The 20822-nt window shown below is 31.9% G+C and overlaps 1 protein-coding gene across 2 annotated transcripts in view; it reads left to right on the forward strand.

Moving 5' to 3' along the window:
* LOC145329721 (uncharacterized) overlaps window positions 1-18116 on the forward strand; it is a 90541-nt gene extending 72425 nt beyond the window's left edge. For both annotated transcript variants that reach the window (XM_080174085.1, XM_080174086.1), the window contains exon 5: window positions 15123-18116. In XM_080174085.1, coding sequence (XP_080030211.1) covers window positions 15123-17143 — 2021 coding nt within the window. In that variant the 3' untranslated portion in view covers window positions 17144-18116. The remainder of the gene's footprint in view (window positions 1-15122) is intronic.
* The last annotated feature ends 2706 nt before the right edge of the window (window positions 18117-20822 follow it).

The raw sequence follows: 20822 nt of genomic DNA on the forward strand, positions 1-20822 counted from the left end.
TACTATACTATTCATAAATGTTAAAAAAAGGGCAAACATAATTTCTTAATTTAAAATTAGCTCCTGTTGATTGTCCTTGTCAGATTAGGTTTCATGATGGGCATCATTACCCCCCAACATCCCCCTCCCCCCAACCATCCTGGGTTCGACTACTACCATTTTGAATATTTTAACAAGGATATAAGGGACAATAAAACAGATTTTGAATACAATTTAAAGCATAGTTCCTAAATTAGCCAAAAATGTTACAAAATCTTAATAGATGGATATTTTTATATTATTAAATGATGTCTTATCTAGATATTCTAGAGATAAAAAGTTATTGTGTGTAGTTTGTATTGTATAATAGCAGTCAGGGATGGAAAGGACAATGGCAGATAAATTAATCTGCATCCTAACTTCCCCCCGAACAATTGAAGGCAGATAAGTTTGGGGTATATTTGCCATTTTTTAACGTGCCATCTTGCTGTCAGTGAGGAATAAAACACAGCGTCATAATAAAAACATCTATGATTATAGTGTTGGGAATGTCTTGGCTTGTAAACAGGCTCAACCAATAACTTTAAGTGAAACAGCGTAAAGTGCCTTCAAAAAATGACGTCGTACAATAAAATGACTAATGATAGGTCAGTATACATTTTAATGGTAAAATTTATACTGGCCTCTCATTGGGCACTTTATTTTATGACGTCATTTTTTGGAGGCATTTTACGCTGTTTCCTATAAGCCATAAGAACCATCATACAATTAAAGGTTTTTATATCTTAAAGATCTTCTAGATTACATAAAAATGGACTCTATAGTTAAGATTATATTATCTTTGAATGACCAATCCCTGTATCCCCTATTAGTGCTGCTGGTAGTTTTGTAGTAGACCACTATTTACAATTTGATCTTGTCATTTTTAGTCCAACTTTCGTGAGTTTAATAAACATAGGCTTTCCAAGAATATTTGGACTTTATTATCATACATCTTGATATGATAATTGTTTATGTAATTTATTTGTTTGAATTGAAATAATTTCTGTTTTGAATATAAAAAAGAAAATAATTTCTTTTTTCTCTTTTAAAATACCAAAACTCGAATAAACCCTAGTGTTGAAAAAAATGCAGTGTGTAGACTCTTATTCGTGTTCTACCTTTCCCCCTTTGTATGCCCCTGAGCTATGAGTCCTTCTAGCATGCTTTATTAGGTCTAAATATATTAATAGTAGTTCTAAAAGATCTATTTTTGAATTATAATTTGACTGAGGGGCACTTGATGGCCACTTATCTAGTGCACAGACCACCCAAAAAGGCTTTTCTGGGGCTTTTCTCCACCCCCCTCCCCTCTTTCATTTTTTCGTTTTTGCCCCCTTTTACATTGCTTTTACATGATTACCCAAAAAGTGCTGTTACATTTTTACCATTAAAAAGTTTTTTACTTTTAAATTAAAATAGTTTCTTAATTGTTGTTTTCTATCTCCATGTTTAAGATGTTTTAAAACCATTTCTTGAGATTTTTTTGCAAAATTAAAATCAAGATAATTGTCATGTATTAACAATTAACATATAACTTTAAAGATTGATTAAAATAAAACTAACATTTTAAGTTTGCAGATTTTTAATATGTTTGTTTCGAAAATAATTGGGATAATTTTAAGGAAAACCTTTAAAAATCTCCTTCATATACCTTCTTTACAACTCATCTCTTTTTACAACCCCATAATATATAATAAACAAGGTTGACAATATCCTTAAAAGCAAAGCTTAACGAAAAGACATTCAAAATCATAGGTTGAGAGTGTAATATCGAAAAGAGGTATAAAAAATAGATGTTTGAAATGAAATTTGCCTAGATATGAACATATAAACCATAAACTTCATATTATTATTACACCAGGACTTGTCATCATAGGAATCGATATTACCAAAATTAATCGCAAAATAGAAAAATTTCTGTTTTTCTGGTTGTGATTTTAGATTATAACATATGGATTAGGGGATCTTTATGCAAAGATCAAAATAGATATAACACTATTTCTAAACTCTCCTTTACGGATGGACGGACGAGCTATATAATTGAAGAACAGGTATGCTTTAAAGAAAGGTCCACTTAAAGAGCAGATACCCAAAATATTTTTGATTGTGTCTATAATTAAATTATTACTCAAGTATGCAGCAATATAATTTACATCAAGGCTACGAAGCCGTATTTTTTCCGCTAGATAAAAACCGGTTCTGAAATTTCTTAATTTATGTCTAATAAATCTTGCGAAACATAATCATTTAAATTTTAGGTTTTCAAAATTATTATTTATCTCTTTTTAATAATTTTGTACTTTTTTTTAACTGCCAGGGATGTAAGGGACATTGAGCTGTTTATTCCACTAGTCTCCAAAGTTTTCTTATTCGTTGGCTTCACATTTTAGGGGAATATAACTATACTAGTAACTATAATCTACGAAAGGGGTAACTAGATTAGGTAATTTTGTGTGTCATCATTGAGGATGTTCATCAATTTATCGGTTATTTTTGTATCCCTTTAGATCATTAAAAAAGCGCTAATTTTGGATTAGATAGATTTAACCTAAAGTAAAAATAGTTTTTGTAGATATACAAATAAACAGAGAAATTTTTTTTTTAAAAGAATGATTAAAATGTAAAATCGTTTCTGAGTAAAATGTATGAAACCTTTTAAAATTTTTATTATTATCATTATTAACCTAAGTAAAGCATAAAAAGGTTTCTTGCTAATAATATTTTTTTTTAATAATACTGATTTATTCAAAAATTGGATTTTAAAAACATTTAATATTTTCAGAAGCGTGACCACTCTATATTAAGGGTAATTTCGTCTGTATGCTTGGCATTAAAATGTTCTTGCTGGCGCTGCGCTTCTTACGAACATGGTTGTCCTTGTAATTGATACACTTAGGAACTTAAAAATAATTATGAACCGTATTTTTCTTAAATATACAATTTATGTAAATTAAGTATATCTATTTTGATTAATTAAGTGCAAAACTTTGGACATAAAGGTGGCAAGATTTAGATGATATATTGAGAGAGTATCCCATTCATAAATTCTCTACATATTTCCCTACCACCCCAAAAAAGGACCCATTTTTGCCAAAAATGCTTCTCTTCACCCCCCGTCCCCTTGGAAGTCCATCCCTCTTTTTTTTCCAGTTGATTCAACACACCTTTTCATCCCCTTTTTTCTTCTGATTAACTACCCCCTTTTATTGAATACTCTTCCACTTTTCCCTTTTTTCCAGATGTTGGTTAAGTAAGTAAAATGAGTTAGGGGGTAGGGATAAGGATTAACTGTCCAAAAGTGGTAGGCCAATCAACATCATGATAGGCAAAATGCTGGGGGATGGGTGGGGGAAAAGGGTGGTGGAACAGTTGTTGGGGACGAAAAATGCCTTGTTTGTTGGGTATATAAATTTGGCGGGAGAATTTTGAGGGGAAAAACGAGAAATTGGTGGATTTTTGGGATTCTGCTGAGGTGGATACTTAAAACATTGTTGACGTCTTGAAGTCTTGCAGTCTTCAAGTATTTTGGCAAAAAGTAATTCTTAAAAACTTTTTCTTGAAGAGCTACTCTTTGAAGACAAGTCTTCAAGTAGGTAGTTGAAGACGTCTTCGAAGTGTTCTCAATTTACATCGAACAGTGTGTGTATGTTAGTCTGCAAAATAGGCCCTTTCCTTTAGTGGGGGGGAATATATTCCTATAGGTGACAAACAAGTATTTTCACAATTTTTTTAATTTAAATATTTTTTTAATATTTCCACGGATAGTAAAATTAAATATCATAAGTTTATTATCAATTTCTATTTTCCGAGGGCCCGAAGCTTTATTTTATTATTCGGTGAGAATTGTTTATTATACAATACAAAATCCTATTATAAATGGTTTTATGCTATTTTCTACCCTTTGAATATATAGTTCCTAAATGCTAGGTGCGAAATCGCTTGTGATTTTCAGTTGAAAAAATGTAAATAAAACTTGAGAAAAAAAGTTGTTAACTCTTATTAATGACATAATATTAGGAGGGAAAGCGAGAGGATTTTTTAACGCAAAATTACGCAAAGCTACACAAAACTTGACGTCTCTTCAAAAGTGTCTTGAAGTGTTTTTAAGAAGAGGTAAAAATTTAACCTCGAGTCTCGGAAGACTGAGTCGTCGAACGTGTCTTCAAGTGTTTTTAATGTTTTTAAGTATCCACCTCTGCTCAATTCAAATGTAACGACATTTTCAACATAATAGCAATGGCACTAGTGGGCTTTTCAGGGAAGCAGAGATAGGACAATGACAATAATTTCATTTTCCTCTGTTTCTCATAAATGAGTCCTTCTGATTTTCAGAGCTAGTTAAAATTATTTTGTGTAATATTAATCAATCTACAATTGTCCTCTCCCTACCTTAGCAATAGCACTAGTGGTCTTTTAGAGTTATACACTCAGCTAAATTCACAAAGAATGGTAAAAATGAAATGAATGAGGGGTGTATATACGTCTTTGGGTTTGGTGTTGTGGGGAGGGGATCTATCATTGATCAGATGCAAGCTGATATGTATGTATTATGTATATTAATATATATATATATGTAGATACCCTAATAAAAAATCAAATATATATTACACTTTTAATCCAAATTAGGCCTTCATTTTTGCTAGCACTTGAATGAAACAAAAAAAGCCCTCAAATCAAAATAAAAGAAACATTGATTTTAATAAGGGGTTTGTAAAAAGTTAAAGCCAATAGGTCTTCATAATCTTTTGCTTTAACTGGATAGACGGACGGACATTAAAATAATATCATAAGTAAAGATATCATCCTTACTTCAAAATATCTTTAAATTGTTTATTTTTCCCCCTTTTTTCTTACTAATTTCTACAACTATCTCTATCTCTCTAAATCCTTATAATATTCTTATTAATTAGTTTGATTTTATAATTAACATGTAGACTGTCTTTTTTGGCCTTTACTTACTATTTAAATTATTCCTAAGTTGCTATAGAGATTTTGTATTTAGACATTTTATGCTAATGCAAAAAATATATATATTGATGTTTTTGACAGGGTTTATATACATACAATATATATAATATATATATTGATATGTATTGGTGTAGTTGTTATCAGGGAGGGAGGGGACATTGGGCTGTTTAATATAATAGTCTCTAAAGTTTTATTATAACATTTTCTTATTCGTTGGCTAAACAACTTACTTAATTTTAATAGTTTGATTCATTAGATAGAGAAACCACTATTTGTAATCTGAAGAGGTGTAATTTTGTGTATCATCATTGGGGATATACATCAATATGTTGGCTATTGCCTTATCCCTTTAGATCCCTGAGTTGTTATATATCCCCCCCCCCCCCCACAAATTCCCCCTTCTTCCGGCAGCTTCTATTTATCCATTTTTCCATAAACATAAAAATCCCCAAAGCTGATTATTGATGAACTTTTGGGGGCGAAATAACATAAAACTATACAAAATATTCTTACATTTATAGAACATCTGTAAAAATCGAAAATAAACGAAATACATTTTATAACATTAGCTAAATTAAGAGAGGAGAATTATTCTAAACACAAAGATTATATCGCATCGTATAATTGACAGCTTTCCGCAGATATTAAAATGAAGATTCTGATTGTGTTAGCACCGAGGGGTCAAGAATTAACAAAACTGATATAAATTATATGATTTTTATTTCAATATTCCAATTTCAATATTTATTACACTAGTCCCCAGAATTTTTAATAACGTTTTCTTATTCGTTGGCTTAACAACTTTTGGGACCTTTTTGAATTTTGGTTGGTTGGCTCATTAAGTTGAGTGTAAACGTTTCAGCCAATAATTGCAATCTTTAGAAGGGGTAATTTTGTGTATCATCATTGTGTATCAATTTAACGGTTATTGTCTTATCCCTTCAGATCCCTGCTTGTCAGTATATATTTATCAAAATTTAATAGTTTAAAGGGTTCTAATACTTTACTCACACAGTAGGTCATAAATCAAGTCTAAAAAATGTAAAACAAATTACTTATCATAAAAAAGAACATAAATACATCAATTAAGCGCACATGCCCTTTTATATAAAAATGTCAAATCATTTACCCCTTTAAATATAGTGTGTGAAATCCAGCAGAGCAGGACCTGTTTTTTTTTATCAGATCTACTAAATTATGATTCATTACAGGCGGCGAATTGAATTTCAAATGCCCTTTTTTGGGCCGGGGCTGCCATCACCAAAAATGGGTTTGTAACAGGTGTTGAATTTGTAAATATTGTGTCATTAAAATCCTTCACACGTAGAATATATTAAGAATATACAATTTATATACATAACACACGCATGCTTCTAATATAATACTATAATATAAAGTTGTAAGGTTTTTATTGTGTTAAAGATTCCGAAAATTAATGGTACGAATTGGTTGTGCTTTTCAAGAATGCTTTGGGATGGTTTTAAGCTATATTCTTTATCTCCCCCACTCTCCCCTAAAGTCTAGGGGACAAGCAACTTGTAGAATATATTATAATTCTTTAATTTTTAATCATTTTAAATAGCACTGATACTCTATTATTAAATATATACGTTAGTCCGCTCTTTAGATGGTCCTAATTTAACTTTTTTATTGTTATAAGAACCCTATATTGACAAATAGTAGTTCAAATTTAACATTTACTAAATATATCCTAAGATTGATTCATCATTACTGTATAACTGTATACTGTTGTTTAAATATAAAAAATCATACTGCGTTATATAAGATACAATTGTCCTTTTTAAAATACCACAACAAACTCTACTTTTAACCGTTTCGTAACCTTTTTTTTAAGAAAGTTCATAATTTTTAGGTAGATTTTTTTTACAGTTTTTTTTATCATTATAATTTTCGTGTCAGTAAAAAATGTGTTATTCTTCTTACTAATTCAATTAATTAAAATTTAAATGTTTTAATTGTCTTATAATTTTGCTCAATGTTGTTCTTGTTTGATGTTTTGAAATGATTGGCGGCATTTTTAACGCTATTACGGATATGGATGAATTTTCTTTAAAAAATGAAAGAATTTCTGATGGCAAAATATATTTGATTACGGTTTTACTCTGGGTCAAGGAGGTGTCAGAGGGGTTGCACCACCTAAAAAATTGGAAGAGGCTGCCTTCCCCCTCCCCCTGGAAAATCTCTGTGCACGTAGCTAGCTATGCGATTAAAATTTTTGTTGTTAACCTTTTCATGCCTACTTTAGCAATTTTAGGCCTAACCTTTGCTTATCTTATTATCAGCCAGATTTGCCCTGCTGGTCTATGAAGCATTTTGATGACACAGAAACTTAATTATAATGTCTTTATTTTACTAAGATGGCGAAGACTGACATTTTATCGAGATTCTATTGCAAGGGTTGTATGTGTAATGTTTTTTTATCCATATAAAGCATTAAGAAAAGTTTTGTCATTGAAGACTGCAAAACTGTGTAGTTATCTACTGCTTTAGTCAACTATTTATTTTTCAGAACATCCAACCCTTTACAACATGTAATGATAAAGCAAATTTTGTCCAACAAACTTCAATTTTTTCCGAGAATACAATTTGAAGAAAATTTCATTTTTTTCATTTAGATAAACATGTTCTGGCATATTACTCTCATGGTTTCTTTGTGTGTGTGCGTGTGTGTCCGACTCTTTTTTTTATGTGAGTGCATGTTTGCAAAAGTGTGTGTGCCCTTTTTGACATGTTTATTGATTGTTTCTTGCAAGTTGGCGAATTCATGAATTAATTATGGATAAAATATTTGCAAATAATTATAAACATTTACCACAAAAGTTAAATGAATTATATTTAGAAATGAGGCAGTTTCTAACAAGGACAATAACGTTCTTAAGTAGCACAGCAACATAATAATTGATAAAAAAAAAATATTAAAGTGATCTTATGAGATAAGACAATGGCTGATTTACACCCCCAGTGATGATTCACCAAACACCCTCTTATGTAGATTACAATTATTGTTTAAAATGTTTGGACACCAACTAATCAAAATTTAATAAAAGCACCTAAAGTTGAGACATTAAACAGAAAAAACGATTTTATAATAATTTGAGGACTAGTGTAATTAACAATCTATATAATTTCTACTCCCTTCCTGAAATCGATCTCTTGTAGACATCGTTAAATTACCCAAAATTATATCATAGTAAGAAAGCTGATCTTTTTAAATCAAACGGACGGACGGCATCTTTTATTATATAGACTAGCTTCGCTATTAAAAAGTATTTATAACAAATATTAGCAGTGTCATTGTGTAATTTTCTGTTTTACAATGAAAAATGTCATTTGTTTGAAAACAAAGTAGACAGCAATAATTACCAATCTAAACATGTGTAATTGAATATTAATTTTGAAAAAACATCACAATAATGCAAAAAAACATTTATTTTTAATACATAAGTACTCTTTTTTAAGACATGATAGAAAAGGGGAGATAAGGGATGGGATGGTTTTTTTGAGGGGGGAGAAGTTTGTAAATTTTGCCTAAAGGTGGATTTTAATCAATGTTTATCTGAGGATTGGCCTGACGGACGGACAGACTGACAGATGGACGGACGGACAGACAAACCAGTCAGTCAACATGAGTTGTCAATAATGGAGGCAGTAAAGAATACATTAAACTACTAAAAAAAAAAAGATTTTTAAAATAAAGGATATTTTAATAAATAATAACTTTATATGGTAACTTACTTTTTATCAGAGTATTTTAGAATCAATTAAGTTTTTCTACACTTTTACTTACTTTAAATCTATAATTTAACCTCTTGCAATTTGAAAAAATGTTTTTTCTTATCATTGTTTAAGTTGAATTAGTTTTTCTTTCCTTTTTTCAATATAAAATTACTACGATGACAACAAGTTTTATATTACATTTGAATAGTATAGTATGTAGTATAGTATGGTTAGTTGGCTAGTCATTCTCTATTGGTTATAATAATGTGGCTTAGCCGGACACATGGGGGCATCCACCATAAGAAGGGATTCCTGTCAGGCGAACATCCACACAAAACCGCCATATAACTTTATGATTTGCAAATATGAAAAAAAAGATATTTCATGTTTTATTATTAAGATAACATCCAGAATTTCAAAGTAATGCATATGTATCAACTTAGCAATGTCTAAAAAGATTAGTACATCTTTACAGAAAAAAAGTTTAACCACAATTTTTCAAGCAAATTGAGCCAACATTTCAATTGAATAATAATTTTTTGGTTTTAAAGTTAGTTAAATAAGGCTTATAAAATTTTATTTTTAGTATTTTCTGTTTTTAATGAAACACTTAAGCGAACCAACAACGGTGTGCATAGTAAAGAAATGGTGGTTTCTCAAGTTAAAAGTTTTTGTGAAATCACAGTAAAAATTCTGCCTATATAAGCTTTATAAAGTACTGTGATGTTGTTGGAGGATGATATTTACGGCCCCAATTTGAAATGACCTTGGATTCTGTCATGGGCAAGCCGAAGCCACACGGCTTAATTGCCTGCCTTTATCTGAAAAGCGTCTTTTGCAGGGATAGAACTGGCCACCCACAAGTAAACTAAACTCCATCTCTCACCCACCATCAACAAAAAATTCCTGTTTATTTCTCCCCCCCCCCCCCTCCCCCTCTTGTCTATCAATTTACTCCATCTCCTACTAAAATCTTTAATGTCTTTCTAAAACTGCTAAAATTATAACTCATTTACACAAATTATAAATTGCCTCAAAACTAGAAGAAACTACTAAAAACGAAACTAGTGTATCCAAAACCATCCCAAGATTTAAATCTAAAAATTAAACAGCTTAAAACCATCGCAGGACGTAAACGAAGATTTTATAAAATGAAGAACTCAATTATTTAAGTGGTTATCGAAATCTTAAGCTACAGACTAAAAATACTTTACATTTTCAACTATTTTACAATTATTATTTAATGACAATACTTTAAAATAAATAAATTTTTATTCTTCAGAAAATGCTTCAATATGTAGAAATTATAAAAATATATTTCTTAGATTTTTATTATATTTTTTGAAATGAGGCATTTTTATAGCATTGAACAAATACCCTAGATTTAGAATCTTATACATCATTCTTCTTAAAGACTCCCCTTGAAAAATGGGTGTTAGGAAAAAAAGGTATTTTTAATCTAAAAGTGTGGCAAACTTTTTTTGTGTGGTCTCATTACTTATACCATTTGCCAGTCCTTAATAGCGTAGATTTCTTTTTTAAAATTGTCTAAAAATAACATTTAAATATCAATAATTCATTGTCAAAAATATTATTTTAACTTCTAATATATCTACATAGATATCAATATTAATATTTAAGTCCACATTATGTCTAACCTCTAAACCGATATAGTTCTCAATTTTTGGAAAGCTTTTTATAGGTCCAAGGATGGTTTCAGAATTTTTAATTCTGAAATTTAATCTTGAACAAGATTCTATTAGGCAATTAAACGACCTAATTACAATTGCTTTAAATAATCCTTTTCTTTTATATGTAAATAGTAAATACTTGATATAAAGTTTGATTTAAGTTCAATGACAGAAGAGGAGCTGACACAGAAATACAATCACACAACACATACAACATTTTAAAACAAGAATGAGAGCATCCATATAAAGTCAAAGCATAACAATTTAGGTAAAATGAAAAAATATAGACAATTATAATTTGAAAGTCCGAAAAAAATTAATGGTTATCTGTTTATAAAATTACATACCTAAGTTAAATGATTTTTAATTTTCAGTCTTTAACATCATATTTGTGACATCATATCTTATTAGCCTATGAATCGCTTTTTCAAAAAGAAAACAATGAACTAATTTTATTACGTCAAAACGTCATGATAATGATTAAAGACTGTAATAATATACTTAATTGTTGCACGAATTATCATGCAGGGTAAAAAAATATTTTTCATGATTAGATTTACAATCAGGGCTATCTTAACAGACGGATAGACACATTTGTAGAAAAGCTTTGATTTTTATCAAGCACAAGCACACTTATTAAACACACTCACATACAGACACACACACACATATATATACACACATGCTTTATCACCAAATTTGCCATTTTGGGTCACCCTTCCACCCCTTATATCCTTTTACACCCTCACTCCCTTTTATTTTTAACCCTCCCCCACCCCCTGAAAATTTTCTTTCTCTTTTCATTTCTATGTTATGAATAGCCCCTCACATTGCTAGCAAAGCATCTGTCCATCTTTTCCTTTGATTTGCATCCAAAGTTTGAATATTTTTCTACCCTTTGCGGTCACTAAAATTACCCCCACAGACATCTCAAAAGTGTCAATTTTTTATTGCCGCCCTGTAATTGTCATTTTTATCATTTCAATTTTGAATTATCATGCATAAAAGAATACAGCGAGTGTTTTGGGGGGTGGTCAAACATTGTGCAATCAAATGTCCAAAATGTAGAAGAAAAAATAATCCAAGTTTTATGATCCCTCCCCCCACCCCTCTCCCCTTTTCTTACAACAAACACATATCTGCCCTGTAAATCATCTCTTTTATATTGCCCCACCTCCGTACATGAAAAGTGTCCCAGAGCATCAAACCCCCCCCCCCCCCCTACAAAACAACAACCAAATTTTTCATTTGCCCCTCTAAAATCTTCTTTATTCCCTTTGAAAAGTATTACTCCCCCATAATCTTTCAAATCCTCTTCAATCCCCCAAAATTTTTCACTGAAGATCAAAGTTGTATGCAAAAGTATGAAAAAATATTTGGCAAAAGATATATTTCAAGTCTTTTTAGAAATAAATCAATAATAATAAATTTTAAGACAGATAAGGAAATATTTTTTGTTTTAGATATTACTGAAATTATTAAATCTAAGGCACATAAATTCATTTAAATAAAATTTTTGAAATTATTATTCATCCAAATTATCTTTCTAATATTTCCGTTCTAATATTCATATGAAATAAATTTACTTAGAAACCCAAAATAAGGTGTAAAATTGTTTTTTTTTTAACTTAAAAACAAAGATTAAAATAAATAAAAATAGAGGGGGAAGGGATTACTAACTGTATGTCCATACCTTGTATATACACTGTTCCGACCCTGTGCCAACTTTGAATCTTTGAATATCAGCCAATAGCTAAACAATGGGCCTCATATATCTGATAGTGCCCTTATTAATAAAAATAACTTTGTATATAAATATTGACATCTGTGAAGCTGTCCTAACTACCCCTCCTAAACACCCCCCGCCCCATGAGCCCCAATGTTACAATACCAACAATTACCCCCCCCCCTACCCCTCACATTTTATATTTCTCCCCTTGTTATACCCATTTTTGCAATTTTGCTCCCCCTGCGATGCACCCCGTCCTCTGTGCATGCACCCCCGCACCCCTTGTAAGTAACCGGCAAACCCAATCTCCGCACAACACCAGTGTAAAAGTCCCCAACAATCTCACTGAAGTTGCTTAACATGGATTTAAAGACAAATAAAAAAAAACCTTTTATATAAAGAAGTAATAGTTATTTTTGTCTGTAGCTTAAGATTTTGATAACTACTGAACCGATTGAGTTCTCCATTAAAGAAAAGCTTTACATTGTTCCAAAGATGTTTTAGGCTAATTTATTCTCAGATAAAATCTTTGGATGGTTTAAGGCTATTTTTCTGCAATTTCCTAGATGCTAAGGGCACAGTCCCTAGTTTATCTTATAGCCCAGCAAAAAGAATACATATAATTTGTTTGTTAGCTTTTCAAATGTAATCAGTTTACTGCTGATGTAAAGACAAAAGTTATTTATAGAGAAGCTGCGCTAATTTTCATTTGATAACTTTGATAAAAATCCTTATAACAATTCCTTTTCAAAAGTTCTCAGCAAAAAGTATAGAAGTTTAACTAATATAGCTGAATCATGCAGATTAGAAATTTAAATCTATAATTATTTAATTTCATTACAATAATCAATTGTATAAACGAAATTTTTATCATTACCTTAGTTTTCTTTCTTTTGAGGCTTTTTTATTGTAGGTAACGTAGCTAATACATAAGAAGTTCAACAAACTTAGTTTTGCGATTATTGTATCTTTTAATAATTATCTACCAATAAAGCTTCGCTGTTCTATGCATAATGTAATAAATTATTTTGAAAAAGGATAAGTTCTTTTCAACCAAACCCTGCTAAAGCTGATAACATTCCATCGATATGCAATTTCATAGTTTTCATAGTACAGAAAGTTGTAATGGCTGACATGATATCGACACTATATAACTACATATTTATTTTAGCATAATAACAACACAATTTTTAATGGGAAATTTGACAGTTATATACTTTATATGAATGTACAGATTTATTTGCCAGTTAGGGCTCTGAATTGTGTGTATGTATATGTACCACGAATGTGCCACTCTCTTCTCAAAAGCAATCAGAGCCCTGCCTTTACAAATGTATCAAATTTCAAACTTTGCCTCAGAATTTTTGCCAGCTTTTCTCTGTTTCCTTTTTCATCCACAATTCGATACTCTACCCCCCCCGGGCCCCCCCCCCCTGCACTTCCAACCCCCAAAATTTTGTCAGGTACTTAGGGATAGGACAATAAGTAACAAAACAATTATCATTTATATAGCTTCAATACTAATAGTCAACATATTAAATTAAATCAATTAGATTTACAATATTTATGACAATAGGGTTATAAATTTCTAATAATTTTTTAAGTAGCCAATAAAAATTAAATTTGGCAACGGAATAATTAATAAATTTTATTGTACATGTTTGGTTATTTGGTTTTTTTTAACATTTTACTGTCTATTTTGTTTGATGAATGTCAGTAATCTTGGTCAACTAGAATAATGAAATGAGCTTCAATAAGAAAACTAAAGTTTAAAAACTACAATATTTCTATCCTTATACCCCTGCAATTTACCCTTATAACACCCTCCTCCTCCACCCCAGACCTCATCATCTTTCCTTTCTTTAAAAGTGCAGTTTTCAGGGTTTCAGCGGATGTAAGCTTAATCATAATGTGTTTTCCAGTATAGGGCTTCGAAACCGATTAACATCCGCTGGAAAAATCATGTATAGCATTGTATTACAGACAATTTTCCACAAATAATAAAATAAAAGTCTTAAAATTGATACCAGTTTTAGCTCCTAGCCCTCTGAGTTAACCTAAAACCTTAAAATTTATATTTTTATATCCGCGGAAAGTTGTCTATAATACGATGCGATAAATAACTATTTAAACACTTCATCAACGAATAATGAAAACTTAACACTTAAAGAAATACAAAGAGCAAACTCTGAAATAAAACTCATATCTGATGTAAAACAACGAGAATAAATTAATTGTCAATTATGTGTTAAATTTAGCACCTAAACAAATACATAGATACAAAGTTGATGTCATTATCAAAGGTTATTTTTTAAAAATTCGAAATTGATTTATTAGGTTAATGATTAGAAGTATGAACAGTAGAGTATTATGCAGTAAAGATTTTTAAAATACTTATTGCCATATCTATATTTTATAGAGAATTTGCACTACAAAAATTAAAATGATATTTAATACTAACCAGAGACAAGGGACCAGGATTCTGACAAACAATTGAAAGTAAATTCCCCATAACCCACTTCTTTGTTTCCCACTTCCATTTAGTTACAACACAAGACAAATGTTACGCCATCATTGCGCTACAAAAATATCCAAATTTTCAGCGATTTCAAATGTAATTAATTTTCAGAATCACGACCCACCTGATACTAACCATAAAATTTGTAACTTATATGATGGTTATTTGCATTTAATGTATGAAAAAATAAAAAAAAAATGAAAGGGTTGTTTTATTCCAGACTAGGGTTGCAGACAGGGACAAAGGAAATTAATATTGTGTTTCGGTTGGTCATACACACCCAAACATACATATCAGATACATAATCATCTAAGCTTTATAGAAAATAAAACACTTTTTTATGCAATACAATATCTTTTGATTGTATGTAAATTCAAAATTAAAAGTAATCCAATATTTTTGAGAAAAATTTAAATAAATTATGAAAAATGTATTTAACAAATATTATTTTTTTCAGGTATGGAAGGCTACCCACCCCCTCACTTGCAGTACCCCAACCAACAACAAATGTGGGCCAACTTTTACAATTCTGGCGGCGGCGGTGGACCAGAGGACCATCACAACGGTGGCAGATATCATGGGGCTATGTCCCCGCATATGATAGGAGGTGGCGGACCAATGGAGGCTTGGTGGCAGGGTGGCAGCGGACCTATACCTGGAGATCCTGCTGGATACCGCCTGCCAGGACCGTTACCAGGAATGCATCCAGGCGCACCTGGTCCATGGGCGATGAGAGGATCAAGATCACGGAATGACCGTCGGGGACCAGGCAGACCAAGAATGACAAAAGGTGATCGTCCAGAACCTGGTTCAAGTCCATTTTATCCCGGACCCGAGGGCATGCCTCCAGAAATGTTGGCCAATGTAGGGTCACCGGGTGAGATGAAGCGTGGGCCGGGAAGACCTAAGTCAATGATGGAGGCCGGAGGCCCCAAGATGCCGGACACAACCAAGAATGGGAACAAGAAACGCTACACCTGTGAAGTATGTCAGAAGCGCTTTTCAACGGCCTGGTATGTGCGGGTCCACCGTAGGTCACACAACGGCGAGCGGCCATACGTTTGCAATAACTGTGGCAAAGGATTCATGCTGCCTAATGTGCTGCAGGTTCATCTGCGAAAATGTGAAAAGAACAATCCTCCGGGTGCTGGAAGCTCTACAACACCGGGCGGGCCACCTGGAGGTCATCCTGGAGAGGGCGGAGGACCTCCAGACCAGTCACCAATTCATCCAGGTTCCGGCCCAGGTATGGGGGTGGGCGGTGGTGTGCCGGGTGGACCTTCAGGACTACCACCATCAACAAGTTACGGGTTTGTAGAAGCTGGAGGCGGGCCGGGAGGCCACTTGCCGCCCCACTCGCAGCCTCATCAGATACAGGGTATGGGCGCATTCAACCAAAGATACTTAGGTGACATGACACCACCTCATATGTCCGGCCATCAGCCTCCTTATCCGCCACCCCATGGAATGGAAATGGGCCAGCCACCTTATGGTGTTCCAGGAGTTGTAGGACCTGACAGATATTCTCACCATCCTGGACTGGACGGCCACTCCCCAAACCAGTTTTCCCCTTTGTACTCTCCTAATAGCGGGGGAAGTGGCGGAATGCCGCCGATATCGTCAGCGACAAATAGTGAAAGTAGCAACAGTGAGCATCATTTTTTAGCCATTGATAAGCCTCGAGACAAAGGAGGCGGGCTAGACAGCATGATGATACCTTCACCTGCATCCTCAAGTGGGGGCTCTGGCGGCGACCACGCCTCAGCTTTCATCCGCCATCCCTCGCAGGCTGGCTCTGGCACAAACCAGACCAACTATTGTAACGCCTGTGATCAAAGGTTTGAAGACAAGGCGGCCACCGAGGAACACATGAAAACACACCGTCCCTTTCCCTGTGAAATTTGCGACCGAAGATTCTCGCAAAAATGTAACCTGGTGACACACCTACGCTTGCACACCGGTGAAAAGCCGTATGCATGTGACTTTTGCGACAAAAGGTTTACCCAGAAAGGCAACCTGGATGCACACATAAAGACGCACACAAAAGAGAAACCGTTTCAGTGCACGCTGTGCAACAAAAAGTTCTCATTTAAATCCTCCCTGCAAACCCACACGAGGAACCATGAAGCTGGAACACTGTCGCTGGACGTTGATGAAGACGACATTGAAACTTTAAAGCAACATGCGCGAATGATGAACCAACAAGCGCAGCTAGATTCTGACAGCAACCTTGCTTCAGGTACACCTCCCACAGACTATTCAGGCGGGGAGGATGGTGGAGTTAGTGGAGCAGGGGGTGGGTCATTACCCCCCTCTCCAGGCAGCGGTCACCTACACACAGAGTACGGCGCAACTGTCCAGCTGCAGAACCACCAGCTCTACTCTGGATCAGTGACTCCAGGTGGAACCAGCGGACCAGATGCTGACATATCCAAGCTGACATCAGCCGACAGTCGGCAGACAGTTGCAATGCTCTAGTGATTTATATGGCAATAACTGCCCTATTTGTGGACATTTGACAAAGGTTGTGCAACAAGGTTGTTCTGTGACTATACCTATAACCAAGCTTTCATTGTTATGAAGCTTTTCTTTCTTTTTCTACAGCTTTTGATAATTTTTTGTTATGCTATATAATAAAATACATTATATTAGAAATATTTAAAAAGACAGATATAATATAAAAAAAATATTGATAATTCCAGTGATATAAAAAAATCAAAGGCCACCTCAAAAGACTAGTATGTATTTACTAATTTATATTATGTTTGTTATTTAGTGAAATTATGGTTATGTAAACTTCACGCCAAAAGGTTTCCCTTTAGAAAAATCTTGTGTTACTCCCCCCCCCCCCCCCTCCTACACACATACACACAGAATTCCACACATTGTATTACTGTTGTATGTACAGTACATGTTAATAAATTAAACTGTTAATTTAAAAAAAATATTTGAAGCACATTTTAGTTATTAATATGTAATTATGGGACCTTTGAAGCAGTATTGATTAACCCCAAAGTTATTCTGCAACCCTATTTAATTTCTTAGGTTTTCTGATAATATTTTTATATTGAAATTTGTTTACAGTACATTGTTCCTATCTAAACATATATTTCAGACAAATTATTTTTTATTTTTTGTTCCTAAATTTTTAATTTTTGATGAGATGTTTAATTTTCCTTTTCTTGAGTTTTATATTCTATAGTTTTTACCTATTAACATTTTAATAATTTGCTTTGTTATTTCTTACTAAAACACTGGTTATTTCTAAAAAAGATATTAAGGAAAAGAAAAGATCTCACATTATTTTGTAAGTAAATTATTTATATAAAAAACTTTTACCCTTGTTTATATTTTTTACCCCATTTTATATAATACATAATAGGTTAGAATATCATGTTTATGTTTGATTTTACACTTAAATAATTTAACAATAATGCTCAGCTTTAAGAAATACTCACAACTACTCTCTTTGCTTCTTTAAATATTTTATATGATGCCATTTTCTACCTTACAACCACAAAAATTAGTTTATTTTAATAAAAAAAAGTCCAAGTAACCCTTCTTTTTTTATCCCTAAAAAGGTACCTTATTGTTAGTCCTTATAACTTAAAAAATAATATAAAGGGCCTTTATTAAGAAAAACTGTAAAATGCTTATAAACTTTAACAAACAGTCATTAATATTAAAATATAAAAATGTCCTCATGTATGTATGTATGTATATATGAAAATGGCCAAAATTCTGTGATTTTTATTACTATTAAAAATGTAGAGATTCTCTTAAAAGTCAACAAATTTCCCATGCCCTCTACCTTTCTAACACAAAATGTTTTTTCATAGAGGATTTTTGTGTGATTATTAAGGGAGTCTCTGAAAAAAGATACTTTCTGCGTTGGATACGACAAGACCAATGTGCCAAGATACAGGGTGTTTACCAAAAATTAACTAAATTTGTGTATTAATAATTATACTTTTTATTTGAGCACCCTTGTTGTACTTTCCAGTTACTGGTTCAACTCCTGGTGAAGATTAAACTTTCTTAAATTGCCATTTTTATATCATTGTGACAATTTTACAATGTACAATCCATTTTTAATTCTCAAAAACTTTTTTTAATTCAAATTATCATAAAAAAACAATTTTTAGAGTCACTTTGATAATAATATTAACATGACCCCACATAAAACAAAGCTCAAAAATTAATTATCTTTTGATAAAAGTTCACAATTGTATTTATTGTAAGGAAAGATTTAATTAGGTATAAACTAATATAATTAACTCATAAAAGAACAAAAATAATTAGAAACATTGACGAGAAGGTTAATTATATGTTTTTATAATAATTTGATTATAAAATTGAAATTGTTATGCTAAACATTTGTAACAATTCTTTATGACCTTCTTATCCCACCACCCCTTGTCCCATCCCTTCTTTGTTTCCATCTTTGAGAGATAGGGAATGTAAAGATTATTGTGTGATATATCATGATATAAATATATACTAAGTATATGTATATGATATATCATGCTGGAGACAATCCTCCCTCCCAGGGTTGACATTAAGACAGAGACTATTTTTAATATATATTATACCAGGACACTGTTTAGTCAAATATCTCCTGATTTCTGGGCTTAAATTATTCAATAATAATCGATAATTGTGTGTGTGTGAGAGTGTGTTAGTCAGCTTTCAAAATACTTTTTTTTAGTAAATACATACATGCAAAAATATGAGAAGGAAAAACTATTATGCAATTATTTTTATGTTTTAATTTTATGAAATTTTGGATGTAGGCGAGTTTTGACTACAAAGAAAAAAGATTTGTCCTATAAACACAAATGATACTTAATATGCACTTTTTTTACTTGGGAAAAAGAGAGAAAAAAGAATATATGTATATATCATGTGTATGATATGCTAAGTTTCGTTCTGGTTCAGGGAGAAAACAAGGGAAGATTCCAGGGGCGATATAGGGAGGGGGAGGGGGGGGGGGGGTTGGATGATATTTTTTATTCTGCTCTTGGGAAGTGTTATTAATTATTTACATGTTTTGAGTAAAATGTAATATGTGACACCATTGCGTGGACACACTTTTATTTCATATCAAGAATACAAAGAAAATTTAGATAGGCTTGTTTTAGAATTCTAAAAAAATTTTATTTTTTTTATTACAATATTGCAATTGTGAACTTGTGTCTTTGGCGCTCCAATAATCTTAATTTTTCACGAATATTTTTAGCTCTATCTTTTTTTAAATTCCATTTTGTTCAACTTTAATTTTGTATAATTATTATTGTGACTTAGCACTTATAATCAAATAAGAAATGATTTACTAAACCTGTGAATATAACTTGTCAATATAATGATTTTAAAATTATACTTATATGATATATTTAACAATTGTTGGCTCAAACCTAATCTAATTGGACCAATTTTTATTTCTCAAAGTCAAAATAAACATAAAAACAGCTCAAATAAGGAGTAAAGTACAAACTTGCTAAAAGAAGTAATTTTTTTGTGCACAATTTTACACACACACCTCTCTGTGAATGATTAATATAAAAAAGACAATTATTTGTACTTAACTTTCCTAGCTTAAAACTGATTACAGGGTGGTTTTAAAGACTTTATATTAAATATATATTATAATATTATTACAATATTTAAATAATTGTTCTGCTTGCTCAACTAATTATTAAATCTGATGTTCATGTTAACTTTTTTACACTTAATTATGAATTAAAAGGTGTTGTCAGTAAAACTGAAGGTCAAATTAGACATTTTTATCCATTTAAATGATGAATAGGTCACACAAACTTTTTTTGTTCTATTAACACTTGAATTTTTAACTAACAACACTTATATTTATTTAAAAAATAATAGGGTTGTACCTAAAAACAACTATTTGAAAATTTCCTTAATGCAAAGTTTTTTTATTTTCTCAACTTTTTGATCACACTTTTGTGGTAAAAGCTTAAAATACTTTTTATTCATTTTTTCTGGTTGCATGTATTACAATTTAATTAAGACTGACTTAATATTTATTAACATCACAGCAAATAAAATTACCCAAGAATGCCCCTAAATATGGTTATAATTGTGATTTTATTGTAATTTTGTTGTATGTCCCCTTTCCATGTGACCAATTCAGCTTATT

This window comes from Acartia tonsa, chromosome 10, assembly GCF_053477335.1.
Source record: "Acartia tonsa isolate MP-2025a chromosome 10, ASM5347733v1, whole genome shotgun sequence".
In the NCBI taxonomy this organism is placed as follows: domain Eukaryota; kingdom Metazoa; phylum Arthropoda; class Copepoda; order Calanoida; family Acartiidae; genus Acartia; species Acartia tonsa.